General features: G+C 50.0%; 2 protein-coding genes across 2 annotated transcripts; both read left to right on the top strand.

The window, feature by feature from the left end:
- The first annotated feature begins 965 nt into the window (after positions 1-965).
- On the top strand, positions 966-9,023 carry LOC120308998 (lamina-associated polypeptide 2-like). The gene is made up of 3 exons (XM_039345765.1): positions 966-5,854; positions 7,261-7,404; positions 8,063-9,023. The coding sequence occupies exon 1, from the start codon at positions 1,943-1,945 to the stop codon at positions 3,755-3,757; it is 1,815 nt and encodes a 604-aa protein (XP_039201699.1). The 5' UTR covers positions 966-1,942; the 3' UTR covers positions 3,758-5,854; positions 7,261-7,404; positions 8,063-9,023.
- A 1,015-nt stretch (positions 9,024-10,038) lies between these two features.
- Positions 10,039-18,928, top strand: LOC120308997. Its single transcript, XM_039345764.1, has 3 exons — positions 10,039-15,031; positions 17,073-17,207; positions 17,927-18,928. The coding sequence occupies exon 1, from the start codon at positions 10,963-10,965 to the stop codon at positions 12,850-12,852; it is 1,890 nt and encodes a 629-aa protein (XP_039201698.1). The 5' UTR covers positions 10,039-10,962; the 3' UTR covers positions 12,853-15,031; positions 17,073-17,207; positions 17,927-18,928.
- The last annotated feature ends 311 nt before the right edge of the window (positions 18,929-19,239 follow it).

The following is a 19,239-nucleotide window of genomic DNA, read 5'->3' as shown; positions in this document are numbered from 1 at the left end:
GGGACGTGTAGTCCGTGTTTACGGACTCCTTGAGCCGGTGACCGCCGGTGGCTCTTTGCTGAGCGACATCGGTGAGTGTGGGGAGGGGGCGTCCATCCCCCCGCAGGAATCGCTTCCGGTCCTGGGACTCAGCCTTTTCATGTTGCTAGACCTGAGTGGGGCTTTGGATCTTCGAAAATCCCAGTGCAACTTTGCACTTGCTCTATTACTGCGCAAATTTAAAGGGTGAATGGGAGAAAAGCGTACAGACGCCTTCTCCGCCCTTGACCCGGTACTCAGGCTGGGTTTCCACAACCGACTAGTCCTCGTTATTAACTAACCCTTTGGGAGGGGGTCCCCAGAGGGATTGCGATCCATAGTTCGCCAGCTGGGCTGGGTTTAACGCCCCACCCCCGCAAAAGCAAAGTCCACAAACTAAAATTCCCGCTCCCAAGTTTAGCGTGTTGTGTGAACGCTTGGATTGACGCGTGTCGGCCAGGGCCGCACCGTGGTTTGTCCTGGAAAGGGCCTCGCGGGTTACGCGGTGCGGTTCTTGGAGAGCTGAGCCAGGAATGCGGCTTGCGAGCCAGGGAAGTCCCCGGCCGGCTTGGCAGGATCCGCGCCCGGGAATCTGCACACTCGGCTTCGCTTTCCCAGGTCGATCCGCGTTGCCAAGAAAAAGGAAGACGGCTGTCGCTTCCTCGGAGTCAACGGGAGGGACCCTGGCCCCTTTTGGGGAGGGGTCTGAATCACGCGGGGGTGGGAAGAGGGAAGCGGAGGGTCTTTGCCAAGGTAAGAGACCCCCCTGGAAGTCTTGCCCCAAGCTCCCGGCAATGGGGGGAGCCTAAGTCAGGGGCAGGCAAGCTGGGCTCTTTTATGACTCATGGACTTCAACTCCCAGAATTCCTCAGCCAACATGGCTCAGCTTGGAAACCTCTCCCTTTCCCCTCAGTCGGCTGGCTTAGGAATTCTGGGAGTTGAAGTCCACCAGTCATAAAAGAGCTTTAAATCAATCAACCTTTGCCACGCCCTCTTCCTCCGTCTAGGACTCCGCACTCGCGGCTTAGTCTTAGCCCGGGAGAGACGTGGTGAGGATTGGCTCTGGTTTCTAGCAGAACGACAAAACTCTGGATTTTCCCAGGTTGTACCCTTCTCTTCCCTTCCCTTCTCTGCCTCAGCGCTGCTTTCTCAAACCGCCGAGGGTCGGAGCGGTTTTGCAGGCCTCGGCTGAAGCCTCTCGAGCTATTTATAGCTCCCAGGCAGAGGCAGAAGCGCAGCGGTCGCCATTTTGAGCGCCGCTTTGCTTGCTCCTGAGGGGAGTGGGGGAACCTTCCCTTCCTTCCAGCGAGGGCCGTTTAGACTCAACTGGAGTCAATTTTGGCCAGAACTGAGTCTGCAGTCTTCTTAGTCAGCAGATAGAAGCAGCTGCCGCATTCATTAACTCGGACATAACGACGGAGCAGGAGGCCGCTTGCTGGCGGCCGCCATTTTGAGAGCCCGACAAACGCCCTCAGGCCATTCCAGAAGGCCAGAGTTCAGGAGCGGTTTTTGGAAGGTGCTGCTTCTCCCATCGTTGGCAGCTCGCCGCACACCAAGACTGTTACAATTACAGGCAACAACAGCCTCCTTCAGGACGCAATTTCCAAAGACTTCAGTTGGTGGCTGAGTGCGTGCTTTAACTGCCGCCATTTTCAGCGCTTCCTACCATCGATTTCGCTGCTTATAAGTGTGCTGGCTACCCTCATTAAGTTGGTCTTGTGGCCACTACCAAGCTTGTGAGTTTGCTGGCTACCCCACTAAGGTGGTCTTGCTGCCACTACCAGGCTTGTAATTGTGCTGACTACCCCACTAAGGTGGTCTTGCTGCCACCACTTCTAGCCATCACTTGGCTCCTGGCTACTGGGACCATCTCTTTTGCAAACACGTTGAGATTGCCGTTTCTGTGATATCTCTGATTTTGGTAATGGCAGGTAAAACCACAGCAACTCAGGGCTCTCAAGGTGCCTCCAGCTTTCCCTCCAGGCTGAGGAACGCCAGATCAGCCAAGCAGGAGGCTGCTGGGAAACTCAGAGCCAGAGCTATCGCTGGCAGAAGGTCTCCCAAAGCTGCTGGGAAAGAAGCAAGCGGGAGGCAACAGGCATTGGGAAAACAATTCTCCAATGCTGCAGGGCAACAGAACGGGGTAAAGGTTGATGAGATGACTTCTGTTCCCACGGAAGCCTCGGTTTTTGACCCTCAACAGGCTCCTTCGACCTCTGCTGCTCCAAGTGCCGGTTCTCCAGAAGGGGAAACAGGTCAGTCCATTTCTCCCATGGCAGAAAAGGTGGAGATGGTTCCCTCTTCCAGTGAGGGGCTTGGCCTTCAGATCCCTGCTCCTCCAGGTAAAGCTGGACCTCTGGGCCCAGAGGCCACATTCACTCCTACAGCGGCAGGGCTTCGCCCTCCAGAGGCTCAAGAGATAGCACTATCAGAACAAATGCAGCTTCTGATTTCTCAGGCTGTTGCCCAAGTTGTAGCTTCGACCCTACACCAGAGAGCTCGACCTGAGTCGACAGCATCAGAGGTCCCATCTCACAGCAATGCATCCTACCTCTCCCAGGCGGAAGCAGACACATACCAGGGGCCAGTTTCCCAATTTAATTCCTCCATGAGTAGAACGTCGTTCACAGGGGACGAAGAACAGAGAGAGCTGGGGCTGTCAGAAGATGAGGACTTACCTCCTGATCCCCCTGCTTTCACAGGCTTGTTTAATCCGGACCTCTTTAAATCCTTGCTTCAGAAGGCCACGAGCACTGCTCAACTTGGTCCTGAAGGTGTCCCCGAGGCTGAACCTTCCACCAGTCAGGGACCTACTGGCTGTTCAGAGGCAACGTTTACCCAACAGGACATTCCCTGTCCTTCCTTTTTCCTCAGTGAAGTCCAAAAACAATGGGGAACGCCAGGTAATTTTTCAGTTCCGGGGAAGACGATTAAAAATTTATTTAATGTGGCTCCAGCACTGTCAGATGTGCTAGCAGTCCCCATGGTAGATGAGCCCTTAGCAACAACATTTGTTCCCAACTTCACTAGTTCTGGAGATATAGCAGATTTTCTGACGTTAGAGGATAAGAGAGCGGAGTATAACTTCCGCAAAACCCACCAAGCCTCAGCATGGGCGGTAAAGGCAGCTATATCAATTTCCTTTTTCGCCAGAATTTCAGTCCTCTGGCTTCGCCAATTACAGGCTAAGGTACCACCAGAAGAGGTATGGATGCACCAAGATTTAAACAAATTAGTGGCAGCATCAGAATACATGGCTGACTCATCCTTGCAGGCGGCCAGATTTTCCTCCCGTGCATTAGCATCTAATGTTAGCTCTCGCAGACTTCTGTGGCTCAGACAGTGGAAAGCGGATGTTAAGTCCAAGTGGCGGTTGGCCTCATCCCCTTACAGGGGAGGCCAGTTATTTGGAGAGGCACTAACCCCTTATCTGACTGAGAAGGATAAGCGTAAGGTCATGTCCAGTCTTACTAGGAGAGCAGACACGAGAGCTACCCCTTATGCCCACAAGCAGTTCTTTCGCCCAACCAACACGGGGTCGGAATTCAACCATTACTCCCGTCCTCATCCTCCCAGCTCAACCAACACAGGGTCGGAATTCACCCATTACTCCCCTCCTCATCCTCCCAGACCAGAACCTCAATTTGACAGATCTGGTAACAGAGGCAGACCCAGACAGCAATTTCAGGCCAAGCAGCCCTTTCGAGGTGCCAGAGGCCATCCTTTCAGAAGGTCCTAGTGACACCATAGATGCCTCTCCCATAGGGAGCAGATTGGCTCTCTTTGCACACAAATGGGAGAACACCAATACAGATCTCTGGGTCCTCCACACCATCAGATTCGGCCTGACTCTAGAATTCAACTCCATCCCCCCGAGGCATTTCGTCTCTTGCCCATCATCCAAAAATCCGGTCAAAAGAAGCCTCATGAAAGTGGCCATACAACATCTGGAGATCTAGGCCATAGAACCAGTACTGGCAGGGCAAAAGGAATTATTCCATTCTGTCCATCATTCGGAAGGCCTCGGGAGGGTGGAGGGCAATCCTGGATTTAAAGAAATTAAATATCCATTTGGCACACAAGAAGTTCAAGATGCAAACGCTCCAATCCATATTAGCAGGCATCAGAAGGGGGGACTTCCTGATGTCCATCAACCTGACGAAAGCCAACCTACACATTCCCATCTTTCTTGGACACCGGAAATTCCTCAGGTTCTGCTATGCAGGCCACCATTTTGAGTACAGAGCTCTACCATTCAGCCTGTCACCGGCCTCCAGAAAATCCAGATCATTCGCTCCACCCACCACTTTCATCTGGGCACGGTGATAGATTCAAGGAAGTGCAAGGTTTACCTGTCAAAGTTACGTCGCGACAGTATCCAATTTCTCCTCTCTGCAGTACCCCAAGATAGTATCTCCCTCAGCCAGGGGGTTCTACAACACCGCCGGGCATTTGAAAGACTCCTAACAAAAGAGACTTACTCATCAGACATGATGACCATGATCCAGGCTTCAAGAATGCCTGCAACTAATAGGATCTATGATTCCACATGAAAGAATTTCTGTAACTGGTATGGGAGACAACAATTAGATCCAGCTACAATTCCTATTCCAAGAATTTTGGATTATTTACCGGAGGGCCTTAAGAGGGGTTTAGCACTCACACAATCTGCAGACTAGTTGCTGCCCTGTCCACGGTGCTCACATATGGCAGCTCAGAGCCCTTGGCTCAACACCCTGTGATACGTTCCTCTTTCAGGGGAGCAATCAACAGCAAACCGCCCGTGGTTCACAGATACCCGTCTTGGGACCTGTCCAAGGGCTTACAGGCTCTCACTTCACCTCCATTTGAGCTCGTCAGAACCTCCACTCTACGATTCTGGACATTCAAGGCCGCCTTCCTAGTAGCTGTTACATCGGCTAGGAGCATCTCGAAATTCGCAGCGCTCCCCACTAGAGATGACTTACGTATTTTTCTACGCGTAGACCCCTCCTTCGTCCCAAATAACAACTCATTGCCTCACAGGGCGCAAGAGCTTGTGCTGCCAGATTTTTGTCCTGAGCCGTCCCATGAATTGGAACGTAAATGGCACATGTTGGAGGTTCACAGAGCGTCATGTTGCTATATTAAGCAAACTGCCCCTTTTCGTAACTCTGAAGCCCTCTTTGTTTCATTCCACCCCTCTTTAAGGGGTCAGAAGGCGACCGCCTCTACTATCGGCAGATGGATTAGGGCTTGCATGGCAGGGGCGTCCCAGACGCACTGCTTGCCAGTTCCAAGACGGCACATTGCACACTCCACTCGTAGTGTGGCAACTTCAGCAGTGTGGGGAACACAGGCGTCAGTCGAAGAGATCTGCAAGGCAGTGACTTGGTCGTCCCCTTCCCCATTTGCAAGGCATTATAAGTTAGATACGTTCCCTCAGCAGAGGCTTTATTTGGCAGGAGACTCCTCCAAAGGGTAGTAAGAGGTAGTGGGACACAGGCTCAGACTTCTTCCCGCCCGTGGGAACAGTGAGGCTTTGATATGTCCCATCTGGATCCTCCATTCGTCGTGCTGGAGAAGGGGCCTTGTCTTACTTGAACGCCTTTTCTCAGCATGACGATGGAGAATCCACTCCCCCCCCCCCCAAGGGTCCATCCAGTCCTGTGTCAGAGGAATTTGAGCCACCACCAGCTTGGAAAATCATCAACTGCTGCACCTTCGTGGTGACTGGGGATTCCTAGCTGGAGGAAGAGAGGCCTAGCAAAGGTTGATTGACGTAGTCTCTAAGGCAGAAAGGCAAGATCAACCCATCCGTGGATTCTCCATCGTCATGCTGAGAAAAGGCGTTCAGGTAAGACGACGCCCCTTCTGATGATGGTTGCAAATGTGGGTTGTATCCACATAGAGCAGTCAGCCCTGGTGAGGTTCCCTAGTTGGGTCATGAAATGTCTGCAAGAAATAGCCAAGATTAGAGAGCAGCAATGACCCGTCAGTCCTTCTCGTCCTCCTCTCCACAAACCCCACTCCCTCCCAGCACTGATGATGTTACCTACTTGGGTCATGAAACATCTGCGAGAAAACCACCCAGCTCAGAGAGCACAAAGGACTCCACAATCCTCCTCCTCCTCCCCTCCCCACGACTAACACAGCATCCCTGTGGTCCCGTGATCCCCTTTTATTAACTGGCATTCAATAATTAAAAGTGAACGGGGAAAGTTTGCTTAACGACTGCCTGATTCGCTTAACAACCCCAGTGATTCCCTTAACAAGCATGGCAAGAAAGGTCCTCGCTTAACAACCTCTAGGATTAACAATGGAAATTCTGGTCCCGGTTGTCATAAATCGAGGACTACCTATCCTGGTTTAGTTGGGCTGGGTTTTTTTCCCCCCCATTCTGGACAGGGACTGTTTCAATACCCCATCCGCCCTCCGTCTTCCTGGAGCATTTTGGGCCGAGAGGACCCCGGTTCACGAAGCCGCCCAAAGCGGGGAGATCCATCAGCTCTAAGAACTGATTCGGAACGGCGCCCGCATCAACCTAGTCACCTATGTCTCAGTTATGCCCCTGCAGGAAGCCAGCCTGCGTGGCCAGATGCGGTGTGTAGATATCCTCCTGGCCGTGGGAGCCCAGGTGTGAGGCGAGGGCACCGGGTTGCAGAAGGAAAGAATGCCAGCAAAGGTTTATTTTGCACCAGGTTCTCAGGGATTCTGGGTGCAGATTTCAGATCCCCCCCCCCCCGGATGGCCAGTTAAATGTCGATCCTCCTACGATAGAAGAAGCCTAATCTCATTGCCTTCGTTTACATGGTGTATTTTATTCTTCTGTCATTTTATTTCTATTTTGGTTTACACTCTTCATTTTTTCCTCTTTGTGGTTGTAAGCTGCCTAGAGTAGTCCCATAGTGAGATAGGCCACAAATAAATTGATGATGATGATGATAAGAAAGAAAGAAAAGGAAAGAAAGAAAGAGAAAGTAAAGAAAAGAAAAAAAGAAAGGGAAAGAAAGAAAGAAAGAAAGAAAGAAAGAAAGAAAGAAAGAAAGAAAGAAAAAAAGAAAGCAAGCTGGAAGGGAGCTTGGAGATCATTTTGTCCAACCCCTTGCTCAGGCAGGAATCCTATACCATTTCAGACAAATGGCTGTCCAGTCTCTTCTTAAAAACCTTTACCAAGGGCGAATCCTTTTTAAAATGGCCGAATCCCAGGTAGATTAACCAAAAGAGGCACCAGTCTAAGGGTTTGATCCCTTTCTGCCACAGGTGGATGCCCGGAACATCAATGGGAGCACCCCGCTCTGCCATGCCTGCGCCTCAGGGATCATTGACTGTGCAAAATTCCTACTGTCCCACGGAGCCAAGGTCCCTTGTACATAACGTCACCTCTCCACGAAGCCTGCTTAAACGGTAAGGTGGCTTCTGCAGGGTTGATGGAGATCCTGGGGCCAGCCCAGAATCCAAGCAAAGAGCTGTCGAGCATTCCAGATTCCATTCGGATCGCATTTCCCTGCCTGCAGCCCACATTTGCCTTCCTGCGCCACCAGGTCTGGCCCAATGAGATGCAAGAGTTAGGGATCTGTGGATTTGTTTGTTTATGGTGCAAGACCGAGTCACAGAAATTTAAAATATAGCACACCATTAATACATACTAATCTGGCTATGTCTAGATCTCTGTCTGTCTCCCTTTCAGTCTGTCTATTCATCCATCCCTCTATCCACTCTATCCAGCCATCCATCCATTCTGTCTACCTGTCTTTGTCTATTTACCTACATATCCCTACATACATACATATACATATATACATATATCTGTGTATTCATCCATTGTCTATGTCTCTCTGCCATCTATCAATCTACCTAGTCTCTCTGCCTGAATGTCTATCATGTCTCTATCGCCTGTCTGTCTGCCTGCCATCTCATCCATCCACCCATTCATCCATCCATCCATCTATCCTAAACAGCTAATGCTCCCTTAATGACTACCCCTCAATGACTACCCCTGCCGCTTTAGAAGATAGTGTGTATTTGCCATTGAATGTCCTTTTTCTTTCCCCCAACCCTCCAGGAACTCCCCTGCGACTCTCAGCTTTGTCGTCTCAGACTCCGTCAAGCTCTCGGCCGAACAGCGCTGGAAAAGATCCCCCACCTCCACATCCCTATGAAATTAGTTGAATTCCTCTCCTACAGCCAGTGAGCTGCCCGCGGCCCCCGTCTAAAGACCCCCCCAATCACCCTGCAAAGTTCGGCTTGCGCTCTTCTGAAGCCACCCTCATTTTCAACAATGCGCGACTTTTTCCTCGAACGACTGTAAATAGAAATTTTAAAACCGTGGCTGGAAGCGGATTACCTGGTGGTCTCCTTGTCGGCTTGGCGGTTCCTTTGAGTGTGTTGGTGAAAGGCTTTAGCACCCACTGGTATGTGGGTGCTCTACATTGAAGAGATGGAGCGATAACTTACTGAAGCCTGATGGGCTCACCCTGTTTTGCGTCTTGTCTACACGTACTCCTCGGCTTACGACCGCCACTGCGCACAAAACCTCTCGCTAAGCGAGACCGTTAAGTAGATCTCGCCCCATTTTATGCCCACCCTTGCCACCGAATTTAAATGAATTGCTGCGGTGGTTAAGTTAGTGGCACCTTTGTTAAGGGGATCCTACGACCGTTGTAAAGAGGAATCGGTTGACAAGCATATGAATTTTGATCCTGTGACTATGGAGAGGCTACAACGGTCGCAAGTGTGAAAAACGGCATTTTTCAGTGGCGTTTGTAACTTTGAATAGTTGTTAGTCAAGGACTCCCTGTATTAACACACAGGAGTTGTAATCCACCCATTTTAAAATATTCCCAAAATGGTTTTATTTGTAGAATGTATGCATTGGTGAAATTTAATTATTTTCAAAATGTATGTTTGGGGAATATTTGTAAAATGGTCTAAGTCATAGATTTTACAAATGAATCTTTCAATTTTGCCAATAAATAAATTTCACAAAGATCTACAAGTATCTTCCCAATGAATAAATCAATGTTGCCAATAAATAAAAATGAATTTGTACAAAGAAATAAATATTACCAATAAATACATGCTCTACAGACAAATCAAAGCCCACCAGCACCCATTACGGGTCAGGCCATGTGTGAACCCCCTGAGAAAAGGCAGAAGCCTAAGAAAGCCAAAGGCAAATTTTTGGGTGCCTGGTTGGGATGCTCAGGGTCACCTGTGATGTATTTCAGGGTTTGGGGTGACCAGGGTTTGGCGTCAGGAAGTAACCTTCCAGCCAACTGGAATGCCATGAATTCCAGCACCAAGCTGCAACACCCCTTTGTAAAGAAAGGCTCGTGGGAACGGAACCCTCGCAGCGAAGGTTGCAAAGGACGGGAAAACATCTGCAAGCATCAGCATCAGAGCCACCCATCTGGAAGCTAGGTCGGAGAACTACGAGTCCCGGCAGCCCTTGCGAGCAGCGCTTGGGCTGTCCCCGGATTCCCGACTGCCTGGCCTTCTGGGTTGTGTAGTCCGTGTTTACGGACTCATGGAGCCGGTGGCTCTTTGCTGGGAGAGATCGGTAAGTGGGTGGCTTGCGAGGCAGGGAGGTCCCCGGTCGACTTGGCAGGATCCGCGCCCGGGAATCTGCACACTCGGCTTCGCTTTCCCAGGTCGATCCGCGTTGCCAAGAAAAAGGAAGACGGCTGTCGCTTCCTCGGAGTCAACGGGAGGGACCCTGGCCCCTTTTGGGGAGGGGTCTGAATCACGCGGGGGCTGCAAAGGGGACGCTGTGGTGGGAAGAGGGAAACGGAGGGTCTTTGCCAAGGTAAGAGAGCCCCCTGGAAGTCTTGCCCCAAGCTCCCGGCAATGGGGGGAGCCTAAGTCAGGGGCAGGCAAGCTGGGCTCTCTTATGACTCGTGGACTTCAACTCCCAGAATTCCTCAGCCAGTCTGGCTCAGCTTGGAAACCTCTCCCTTTCCCCTCAGCACGGCTGGCTGAGGAATTCTGGGAGTTGAAGTCCGCCAATCATAAAAGAGCTTTAAATCAATCAACCTTTGCCACGCCCCTCTTCCTCCGTCTAGGATTCCGCACTCGCGGCTTAGTCTTAGCCTGGGAGAGACGTAGTGAGGATTGGCTCTGGTTTCTAGCAGAACGACAAAACTCTGGATTTCCCCAGGTTGTACCCTTCCCTTCCCTTCTCTGCCTCAGCGCTGCTTTCTCAAACCGCCGAGGGTCAGAGCCTGTTTTGCAGGCCTCGGCTAAGCCTCTCGAGCTATTTATAGCTCCCAGGCAGAGGCAGAAGCGCAGCGGTCGCCATTTTGAGCGCCGCTTTGATTGCTCCTGAGGGGAGTGGGGGAACCTTCCCTTCCTTCCAGCGAGGGCCGTTTAGACTCAACTAGAGTCAGTTTTAGCCAGAATTGAGTCTGCAGTCTTCTTAGTCAGCAAATAGAAGCAGCTGCCGCATTCATTAACTCGGACATAACGACGGAGCAGGAGGCCGCTTGCTGGCGGCCGCCATTTTGAGAGCCCGACAAACGCCCTCAGGCCATTCCAGAAGGCCAGAGTTCAGGAGCGGTTTTTGGAAGGTGCTGCTTCTCCCATCTTTGGCAGCTCGCCGCACACCAAGGCTGTTACAATTACAGGCAACTACAGCCTCCTTCAGGACACAATTTCCAAAGACTTCAGTTGGTGGCTGAGTGCCTGCTTTAACTGCCGCCATTTTCAGCGCCTCTTCCTACCACCGATTTCGCTGCTTATAAGTGTGTTGGCTACCCTCATTAAATTGGTGTTACTGCCACTACCAGGCTTATAATTGTGCTGGCTACCCCACTAGGGTGGTGGTGCTGCCACTACCAGGCTTGGAAGTGTGCTGGCTGCCCCATTAAGTTGGTTGGGCCACCACCACTTCTTGCTACTGGGACCATCTCTCTTTTGCAAACAAGTTGAGATTGCCGTTTCTGTGATATCTCTTGATTTTTCGCAATGGCAGGTAAAACCACAGCAACTCAAGGCTCTCAAGGTGCTTCCAGCTTTCCCTACAGGCCGAGGAACTCCAGATCAGCGAAGCAGGAGGCTGCTGGGAAACTCAGAGCCAGAGCTATTGCTGGCAGAAGGTCTCCCAAAGCTGCTGGGAAGGAAGCAAGCGGGAGGCAACAGGCATTGGGAAAACAATTCTCCAATGTTGCAGGGCAACAGAAGGAGGCAAAGGTTGGTCAGATGACTTCTGTTCCCACAGAAGCCTCGGTTTTTGACCCTCAACAAGCACCTTCGACCTCTGCTGCTCCAAATACCTGCTCTACAGAAGAGGAAACAGGTCAGTCTGTTTCTCCCATTGCAGAACAGGTGGAGATGGTTGACCCTCAACAAGCTCCTTCGAACTCAGGTCAGTCCATTTCTCCCATGGCAGAACAGGTGGAGATGGTTCCCCCTTCCAGTGAGGGGCTTGGCCTTCCGATCCCTGCTCCTCCGAGTACAGCTGGACCTCTGCGCCCAGAGGCCACATTCACTCCTACAGCATCAGGGCTTCGTGCTCCAGAGGCTCAGGAGATAGCACTAACACAACAAATGCAGCTTTTCATTTCTCAGGCTGTTGCCCAAGCTTTAGCTTCGAACCTGCACCAGAGAGCTCGACCTGAGTCGACAGCATCAGAGGTCCCATCTCACAGCAATGCATCGTACCTCTCCCAGTCGGAAGCAGACACATATCAGGGGCCAGTTTCCCCATTCAATTCCTCCATGAGTAGAACGTCGTTCACAGGGGACGACGAACAGAGAGAGCTGGGGCTGTCAGAAGATGAGGACTTACCTCCTGATCCTCCTGCTTTCACAGGCCTGTTTAATCCGGCCCTCTTTAAATCCTTGCTTCACAAGGCCAGGAGCACTGCTCAACTTGGTCCTGAAGGTGTCCCTGAGGCTGAACCTTCCACCAGTCAGGGACCTACCAGTATGATCTGTTCAGACCCAACGTTTACCCAACAGGACATTCCCTGTCCTCCCCTTTTCATCAGTGAAGTCCAAAGACAATGGGGAGCGCCAGGTAAGGTGCCACTTCTGGAGAAGAATGTTATTAATTTATTTAATGTGGCTCCAGCACTGTCAGATGTGCTAGCAGTCCCCACGGTAGATGAGCCCATAGCAACAATATTTGATCCCAGCTTCATTTTGTCTGGGGATATAGTGGAGGTTCTGACACCAGAGGATAGGAAAGCGGAGCTTAATTTCCGCAAGACCCACCAAGCCTCAGCATGGGCGGTAAAGGCAGCTATATCAACTTCCTTTTTCGCCAGAATTTCTGTCCTCTGGCTTCGTCAATTACAGACTAAGATACCACCAGAAGAGGTACGGATGCACCAAGATTTAAACAAATTAGTGGCTGCATCAGAATACATGGCTGACTCATCCTTGCAGGTGGCCAGATTTTCCTCCCGGGCATTAGCAACTAGTGTTACCTCTCGCAGACTTCTGTGGCTCAGACGGTGGCCAACGGATTTTCAGTCCAAGTGGCGGTTGGCCTCAGCCCCTTACAGGGGAGGCCAGTTATTTGGAGAGGCACTAAACCCTTATCTGACTGAGAAGGGTAAGCGTAAGGTCATGTCCAAACTTCCTAGGAGAGCAGACAGGAAAGCAGCTCCTTATGCCCACAAGCAGTTCTTTCGTCCAACCAACACAGGGTCGGAATTCACCCATTACTCCCGTCCTCATCCTCCCAGCTCAAGCGACACAAGGTCAGAATTCACCCATTACTCCCCTCCTCATCCTCCTAGACCAGAACCTCAATTCGACAGATCTGGTTACAGGGGCAGACCCAGAGAGCAATTTCAGGCCAAACGGCCCTTTCGAGGCGCCAGAGGCCGTCCTTTCAGAAGATCCTAGTGACACCAGAGGTGCCTCTCCCATAGGGAGCAGATTGGCTCTCTTTACACACAAATGGGAGAACACCACTACAGATCTTTGGGTCCTCCACACCATCAAATTCAGCTTGACTCTAGAGTTCAATTCCACGCCCCTCCCGAGGCATTTCGTCTCTTGCCCATCATCCAAAAATCCGGTCAAAAGAAGCCTCATGAAAGTGGCCATTCAACATCTGGAGATCCAGGCCGTAGAACTGGTACTGGCAGGGCATACGGGATTGTTCCATTCTGCCCATTGTTCGGAAGGCTTCGGGAGGGTGGAGGGCAATCCTGGATTTAAAAAAATTAAATAACCATTTGGCACTCAAGATGCAAACGCTCCAATCCATATTAGCAGGCATCAGAATGGGGGACCGCCTGACATCCATCAACCTGACGGAGGCCTACCTACACATTCCCATCCTTCCTGGACACCGGAAATTCCTCGCGGTCTGCTATGCAGGCCATCATTTTGAATACAGAGCTCTACAATTCGGCTTGTCATCGTCCCCCAGAACATTCACGAAGGTCCTGGCGGCGCTTGGCCATGTATCTCAGGACCATTTTGGTGCATGTCCAGTGTTATTCCTCATTCAATCCTCAGTCCAGTTGGCTCAGTCAGAACTGTCATTGTCCATCAAGACCCTCCAGGACCATGGGTTTTCAGTACATTTTCAGAAAAGCCAGATAGATCCAGCCACCTTCACCTGGGCACGGTGATGGATACAAGGAAGTGCGAGGTTTACCTGCCTCAGGAACATCGGGGTAGTATCCGATCTCTCCTCCGTGGAGGATACCCCAAGATGAAATCTCCCTCAGCTAGGGGGTTCTGCAACACCCAGAGCCTCATTGGCTCCAGGTAACCGCCGGGCATTTGAAAGGAGACTCCCAACAAAAGAGAGCTACTCATCAGACGTGATTACCACTTCAGGCTTCAAGAAGGCCTGCAACTAATAGGATCTATGATTCCGCATGGAAGAATTTCTGTAACTGGTATGGGAGACAACAATTAGATCCAGCTACAATTCCTATTCCAAAAATTTTGGATTATTTACCGGAGGGACCTAAGGGGGTTTAGCACCCAACACAATCCGCAGATAAGTTGCTGCCCTGTTCACGGTGCTCAGATATGGCGACTCAGAGCTCTTGGCTCAACACCCCATGATACGTTCCTCTGTCAGGGGAGCAATCAACAGCAAACCGCCCCTGGTTCACAGATACCCCTCTTGGGACCTGTCCAAGGGCTTACAGGCTCTCACTTCACCTCCATTTGAGCTCGTCAGAACCTCCACTCTACGATTCTGGACACTCAAGGTCATCTTCCTAGTAGCCGTTACATCGGCTAGGCGCATCTCAGAATTGGCAGCACTCTCCATTAAAGATGACTTATGTATACCAACAGGATGCTCTTACGCGTAGACCCCTCCTTCATCCCCAAAATCAACTCATCGTTTCACAGGGCGCAGGAGCTTGTGCTGCCAGATTATTGCCCTGAGCCGTCCCACGATTTGGAATGTAAATGGCACACCTTGGATTTTCGCAGAGCCTTGCATCGGTATATTAAGGAAACTGCCCCTTTTTGCAGCTCTGAAGCCCTCTTTGTTCCAGGACAACTCACTGCACACTCCACTCGCAGTGTGGCAACTTCGGCGGCAGCGGCAACATAGGCGTCCATCAAAGAGATCTTGCAAGGCAGCTATGTGGTCGTCGCCTTCCTGATTTGCGAGGCATTATAAGTTAGATACATTTGCCTCAGCAGACGCTTCATTTGGCAGGAGACACCTCCAAAGGGTAGTAACAGAAAGTGGGACACAGGACCAGACTTCTTCCCGCCCGTGGGAACAGTGAGGCTTTGATATTGTCCCATCTGTGGATCCTCCATTCGTCATGCTGGAGAAGGGAGGTTGTCTTACCTGAACACTTTTTCTCAGCATGACGATGGAGAATCCACTCCCCCCCCCCCAAGGGTCCATCCGGTCCTGTGTCGGGAATTTGAGCCACCACCACCTTGGGAAATCATCAACTGCTACGCCTTTGTCGTGACGGGATTCTTAGCCGGAGGAAGAGAGGCGTGGCAAAGATTGATTGACATCTCTAGGGCAGAAAGGCAAGATCAACCCATCCGTGGATTCTCCATCGTCGTGCTAAGAAAAGGCGTTCAGGTAAGACGACGTCTCTTATGATGTTTGCAAATGTTGGGGTGTATCCACGTAGAGCAGTCAGCCCTGGTGAGGTTCCCTAGTTGGGTCATGAAATGTCTGCAAGAAATAGCCAAGATAAGAGAGCACCAAGGACCCCTCAGTCCTTCTTGTCCTCCTCTCCACAAACCCCACTCCCTCCGAGCACTGATGATGTAACCTAGTTGGGTCATGAAACATCTGCAAGAAAACCACCAAGTTCAGAGAGCACCAAGGGCCCCACAGTCTTCCTTCCCCTCTCCACAAACCCCACTCCCTCCCAGCACTGATGATGTTACCTAGTTGGGACATGAAACATCTGCAAGAAAACCACCCAGCTCAGAGAGCATCAAGGACCCCACAATCCTCTTCCTCCCCCTCCTCCCCTCTCCTCCCCCTCAGAACTAACACAGCATCCCTGTGGTCACGTGATCCTCTTTTACTAACCAGCATTCAACAAATAAAGTCAATGGGGGAAGCTAGATTTGCTTAACAACTGCCTGATTCGCTTAACGACCCCAGTGATTCCCTTAACAAGTATGGCAAGAAAGGTCCTTGCTTCACAACCTCTAGGATTAACTGGAAATTCTGGTCCCGGTTGTCATAAATCGAGGACTACCTGTCCTGGTTCGGTTGGGCTGGGTTTCCCCCCCTCCCCCCATTCTGGACAGGGACTGTTTTCAATCCTCCCCATCCGCCCTCCGTCTTCCTTTAGCGTTTTGGGCCGAGAGGACCCCGGTTCACGAAGCCGCCCGAAGCGGGGAGATCCATCAGCTCCAAGAACTGATTGGGAACGGCGCCTGCATCAACCTGGTCACCTATGACTCAGTTATGCCCCTGCAGGAAGCCAGCCTGCGTGGCCAGACGCGGTGTGTAGAGATCCTCCTGGCCGTGGGAGCCCAGGTGTGAGGCGAGGGCACCGGGTTGCAGAAGGAAAGAGTGCCAGCAAAGGTTTATTTTGCACCAGGTTCCTGGGGATTCAGGATGCAGATTTCAGATCCCCCCCCCCCCCGGATGGCCAGCTAGATGTGGATCCTATGATAGAAGCATAATCTCAATGCCTTCCTTTACATGGTGTATTTTATTCTTCTGTGATTTTATTTCTTTTTTTTTTTTAAATAAAAAGTTTTTATTTTCCATTTATTCATCATACAAAATACAATTTACAAAATAAAATAAATTCATGAACATTGGTACCGCCTGCCCATTCCCCCCAGGCTGCGTCCACCCTCTCTAAACCTTCCCTACTTCCCTCCTCTTTCTCTCCTCCCCTCCCCTTCTCCTCTTACCATCCTACTTCCTCCCTACACCTTCCTCCCCTCTCATCCCTCTCAGACACATGAATGCAGCATAGGGGAAATGCCCAAGCACACTACCATATCTATATTATCCTTACCCACCCACCCTCAACCCTCCCCCCCTCACCTCCCAAAGGTTTTTATTGTTAACTTTGTTAACCTCAACAAAGTTAACAATAAAAAGAAGAAAAGGAAAGGAAAGAGAAAAAAATATATATCATACTTAACCTTTAACTCCTAAATTACATCATAAGCAAATCTCTACAACATTTACTAAAAAATTTACTCATAAAATAAATGAAACTTTGTAGTCCCGTACTTTTTCTGAATATAATCTATCCATCTTCTAATCTCATTGCCTTCCTTTGCATGGCGTATTTTATTCTGTGATTTTATTTCTGTTTTGGTTTACACTCTTTTCATTTTTTCCTCTTTGTGGTTGTAAGCTGCCTAAAGTAGTCCCACAGTGAGATAGGCCACAAATAAATTGAGGATGAGGATGATGATGATGATGATGATAAGAAAGAAAGAAAGCTGGAAGGGAGCTTGGAGGTCATCTTGTCCAACCCCCTGCTCAGGCAGGAAACCTATACCATTTCAGACAAATGGCTGTCCAGTCTCTTCTTAAAGACCTTTACCAAGGGCGAATCCTTTTTAAAATGGCCGAATCCCAGGTAGATTAACCAAAAGAGGCACCAGGCTGAGGGTTCGATCCCTTTCTGCCACAGGTGGATGCCCGGAACATCAATGGGAGCTCTGCGACGCCTGCGCCTCAGGGAGCATTGACTGTAAAATTCCTTCTGTCCCACGGAGCCAAGGTCCCTTGTATATAAGATCGCCTCTCCAGGAAGCCTCCTTAAACGGTAAGGTGGCTTCTGCAGGGTTGACGGAGATCCTGGGGACAGCCCTGGGGGGGGGGGGGGCGTTTTTGCTCGCCCAGAATCCAAGCGAAGAGCTGTCGAGCATTCCGGAGTCCATTCGGATCGCAGTGCCCTGCCTTCCTGCGCCACCAGGTCTGGCCCATTGAGATGCAGGAGTTAGGGATCTGTGGATTTGTTTGTTTATGGTGGAAGACCGAATCACAAAAATTTAAAATACAGCACACTGTTAATACATACTAATGTGGCTACGTCTAGATCTCGCTGTCTGTCTCTCTGTCTCCCTTTCAGTCTGTCTATTCATCCATCCCTCCATCCACTCTATCCTTCCAGCCATTGTGTCTATCTGTCTTTGTTTATTTACCTACCTATCCCTACATACATACATATACATATATACATACATCTGTGTATTCATCCATTGTCTGTCTATGTCTCTCTGCCATCTATCAATCTACCTAGTCTATCTGCCTGAATGTCTGTCTATCACGTCTCTATCGCCTGTCTGTCATATTATCCATCTATCGATCTATCTATCTATCTATCTATCTATCTATCTATCTATCTATCTATCTATCTATCTATCTATCTATCTATCGATCTATTCTAAACAGCTAATCCTCCCTTAATGACTACCCTTGCCGCTTTAGAAGACGGTGTGTATTTGCCATCGAATGTCCTTTTTCTTTCCCCCAACCCTCCAGGAACTCCCCTGCGACTCTCAGCTTTGTCGTCTCAGCCTCCGTCAAGCTCTCGGCCGAACAGCGCTGGAAAAGATCCCCCACCTCCACATTCCTACGAAATTAGTTGAATTCCTCTCCTACAGCCAGTGAGCTGCCCGCGGCCCCCGTCTAAGGACCCCCCCAATCATCACCCTGCAAAGATTGAGTTGCGCTCTTCCGAAGCCACCCTCATTTTCAACAATGTGCGACTTTTTCCTCGAATGACTGTAAATAGAAATTTTAAAACCGTGGCTGGAAGCGGATTACCTGGTGGTCTCCTTGCTGGCTCGACGGTTCCTTTGAGTGTGTTGGTGAAAGGCTTGAGCACCCACTGGTGTGTGTGGTTGATCACCTCTACGTTGGAGAGATGGAGCGATAACTTAACGAAGCCTGATGGACTCTCCCCGTTTTGCGTCTTGGTCTAGATGTACTCCTCGGCTTACGACCGCCACTGAGCACAAAAGCTCTCGCTAAGCGAGACCATTAAGTGGATCTTGCCCCATTTTACGCCCGCCCTTGACACTGTTGTTAAATGAATCGCGGTGTTTAAGTTAGTGGCACCGTTGTTAAGGCGATCTAGCTTCCCCATTGATTTTCCTGGTCAGAAGGTCGCAAAAGGGGATCACTTGACCCCAGGCATCCTGCGACCGTTGTAAAGATGAATCAGTTGACAAGCATATGAATTTTGATCCTGTGACTATGGAGAGGCTACAATGGTCGCAAGTGTGAAAAGCGGCATTTTTCAGTGGCGTTTGTAACTTTGAATAGTTATTAGTCAAGGACTACCTGTATTAACACACGGGAGTTGTAATCCACCCATTTCAAAATATTCCCAAAATGGCTTTATTTGTAAAATGTATGCATTTGTGAAGTTTAATTATTTTCAAAATGTATGTTTGGGTAATATTTGTAAAATGGTCTAAGTCATAGATTTTGCAAATGAATCTTTCAATTTTGCCAATAAATAAATTTCACAAAGATCTACAAGTATCTTCCCAATGAATAAATCAATGTTGCCAATAAATAAAAATGCATTGTACAAAGGAATAAATATTACCAATAAATACATGCTCTACAGACAAATCAAAGCCCACCAGCACCCATTACGGGTCAGGCCATGTGTGAACCCCCTGAGAAAAGGCAGAAGCCTAAGAAAGCCAAAGGCAATTTTTTGGGTGCCTGGTTGGGATGCTCAGCGCCACCTGTGATGGTTTTCAGAGTTTGGGGTGACCAGGGTGGGGCATCAGGAAGCAACCCCTCCCTCAAGCCAATTGTGATGCCATGAATTCCAGCAC

The sequence above is a fragment of the Crotalus tigris genome, unplaced genomic scaffold, assembly GCF_016545835.1.
Source record: "Crotalus tigris isolate CLP2741 ecotype Arizona unplaced genomic scaffold, ASM1654583v1 scf7180000017975.10810073628:1450386, whole genome shotgun sequence".
In the NCBI taxonomy this organism is placed as follows: domain Eukaryota; kingdom Metazoa; phylum Chordata; class Lepidosauria; order Squamata; family Viperidae; genus Crotalus; species Crotalus tigris.
The sequence above is the reverse complement of the archived record's forward strand: the minus strand, read 5'-3'. Positions and strand labels throughout refer to the sequence as shown.

Excerpts from the sequence above, each read along its gene's own strand:
- LOC120308998 (XM_039345765.1), top strand. The coding sequence starts at position 1,943 with ATGGCAGGTAAAACCACAGCAACTCAGGGCTCTCAAGGTGCCTCCAGC.
- LOC120308997 (XM_039345764.1), top strand. The coding sequence starts at position 10,963 with ATGGCAGGTAAAACCACAGCAACTCAAGGCTCTCAAGGTGCTTCCAGC.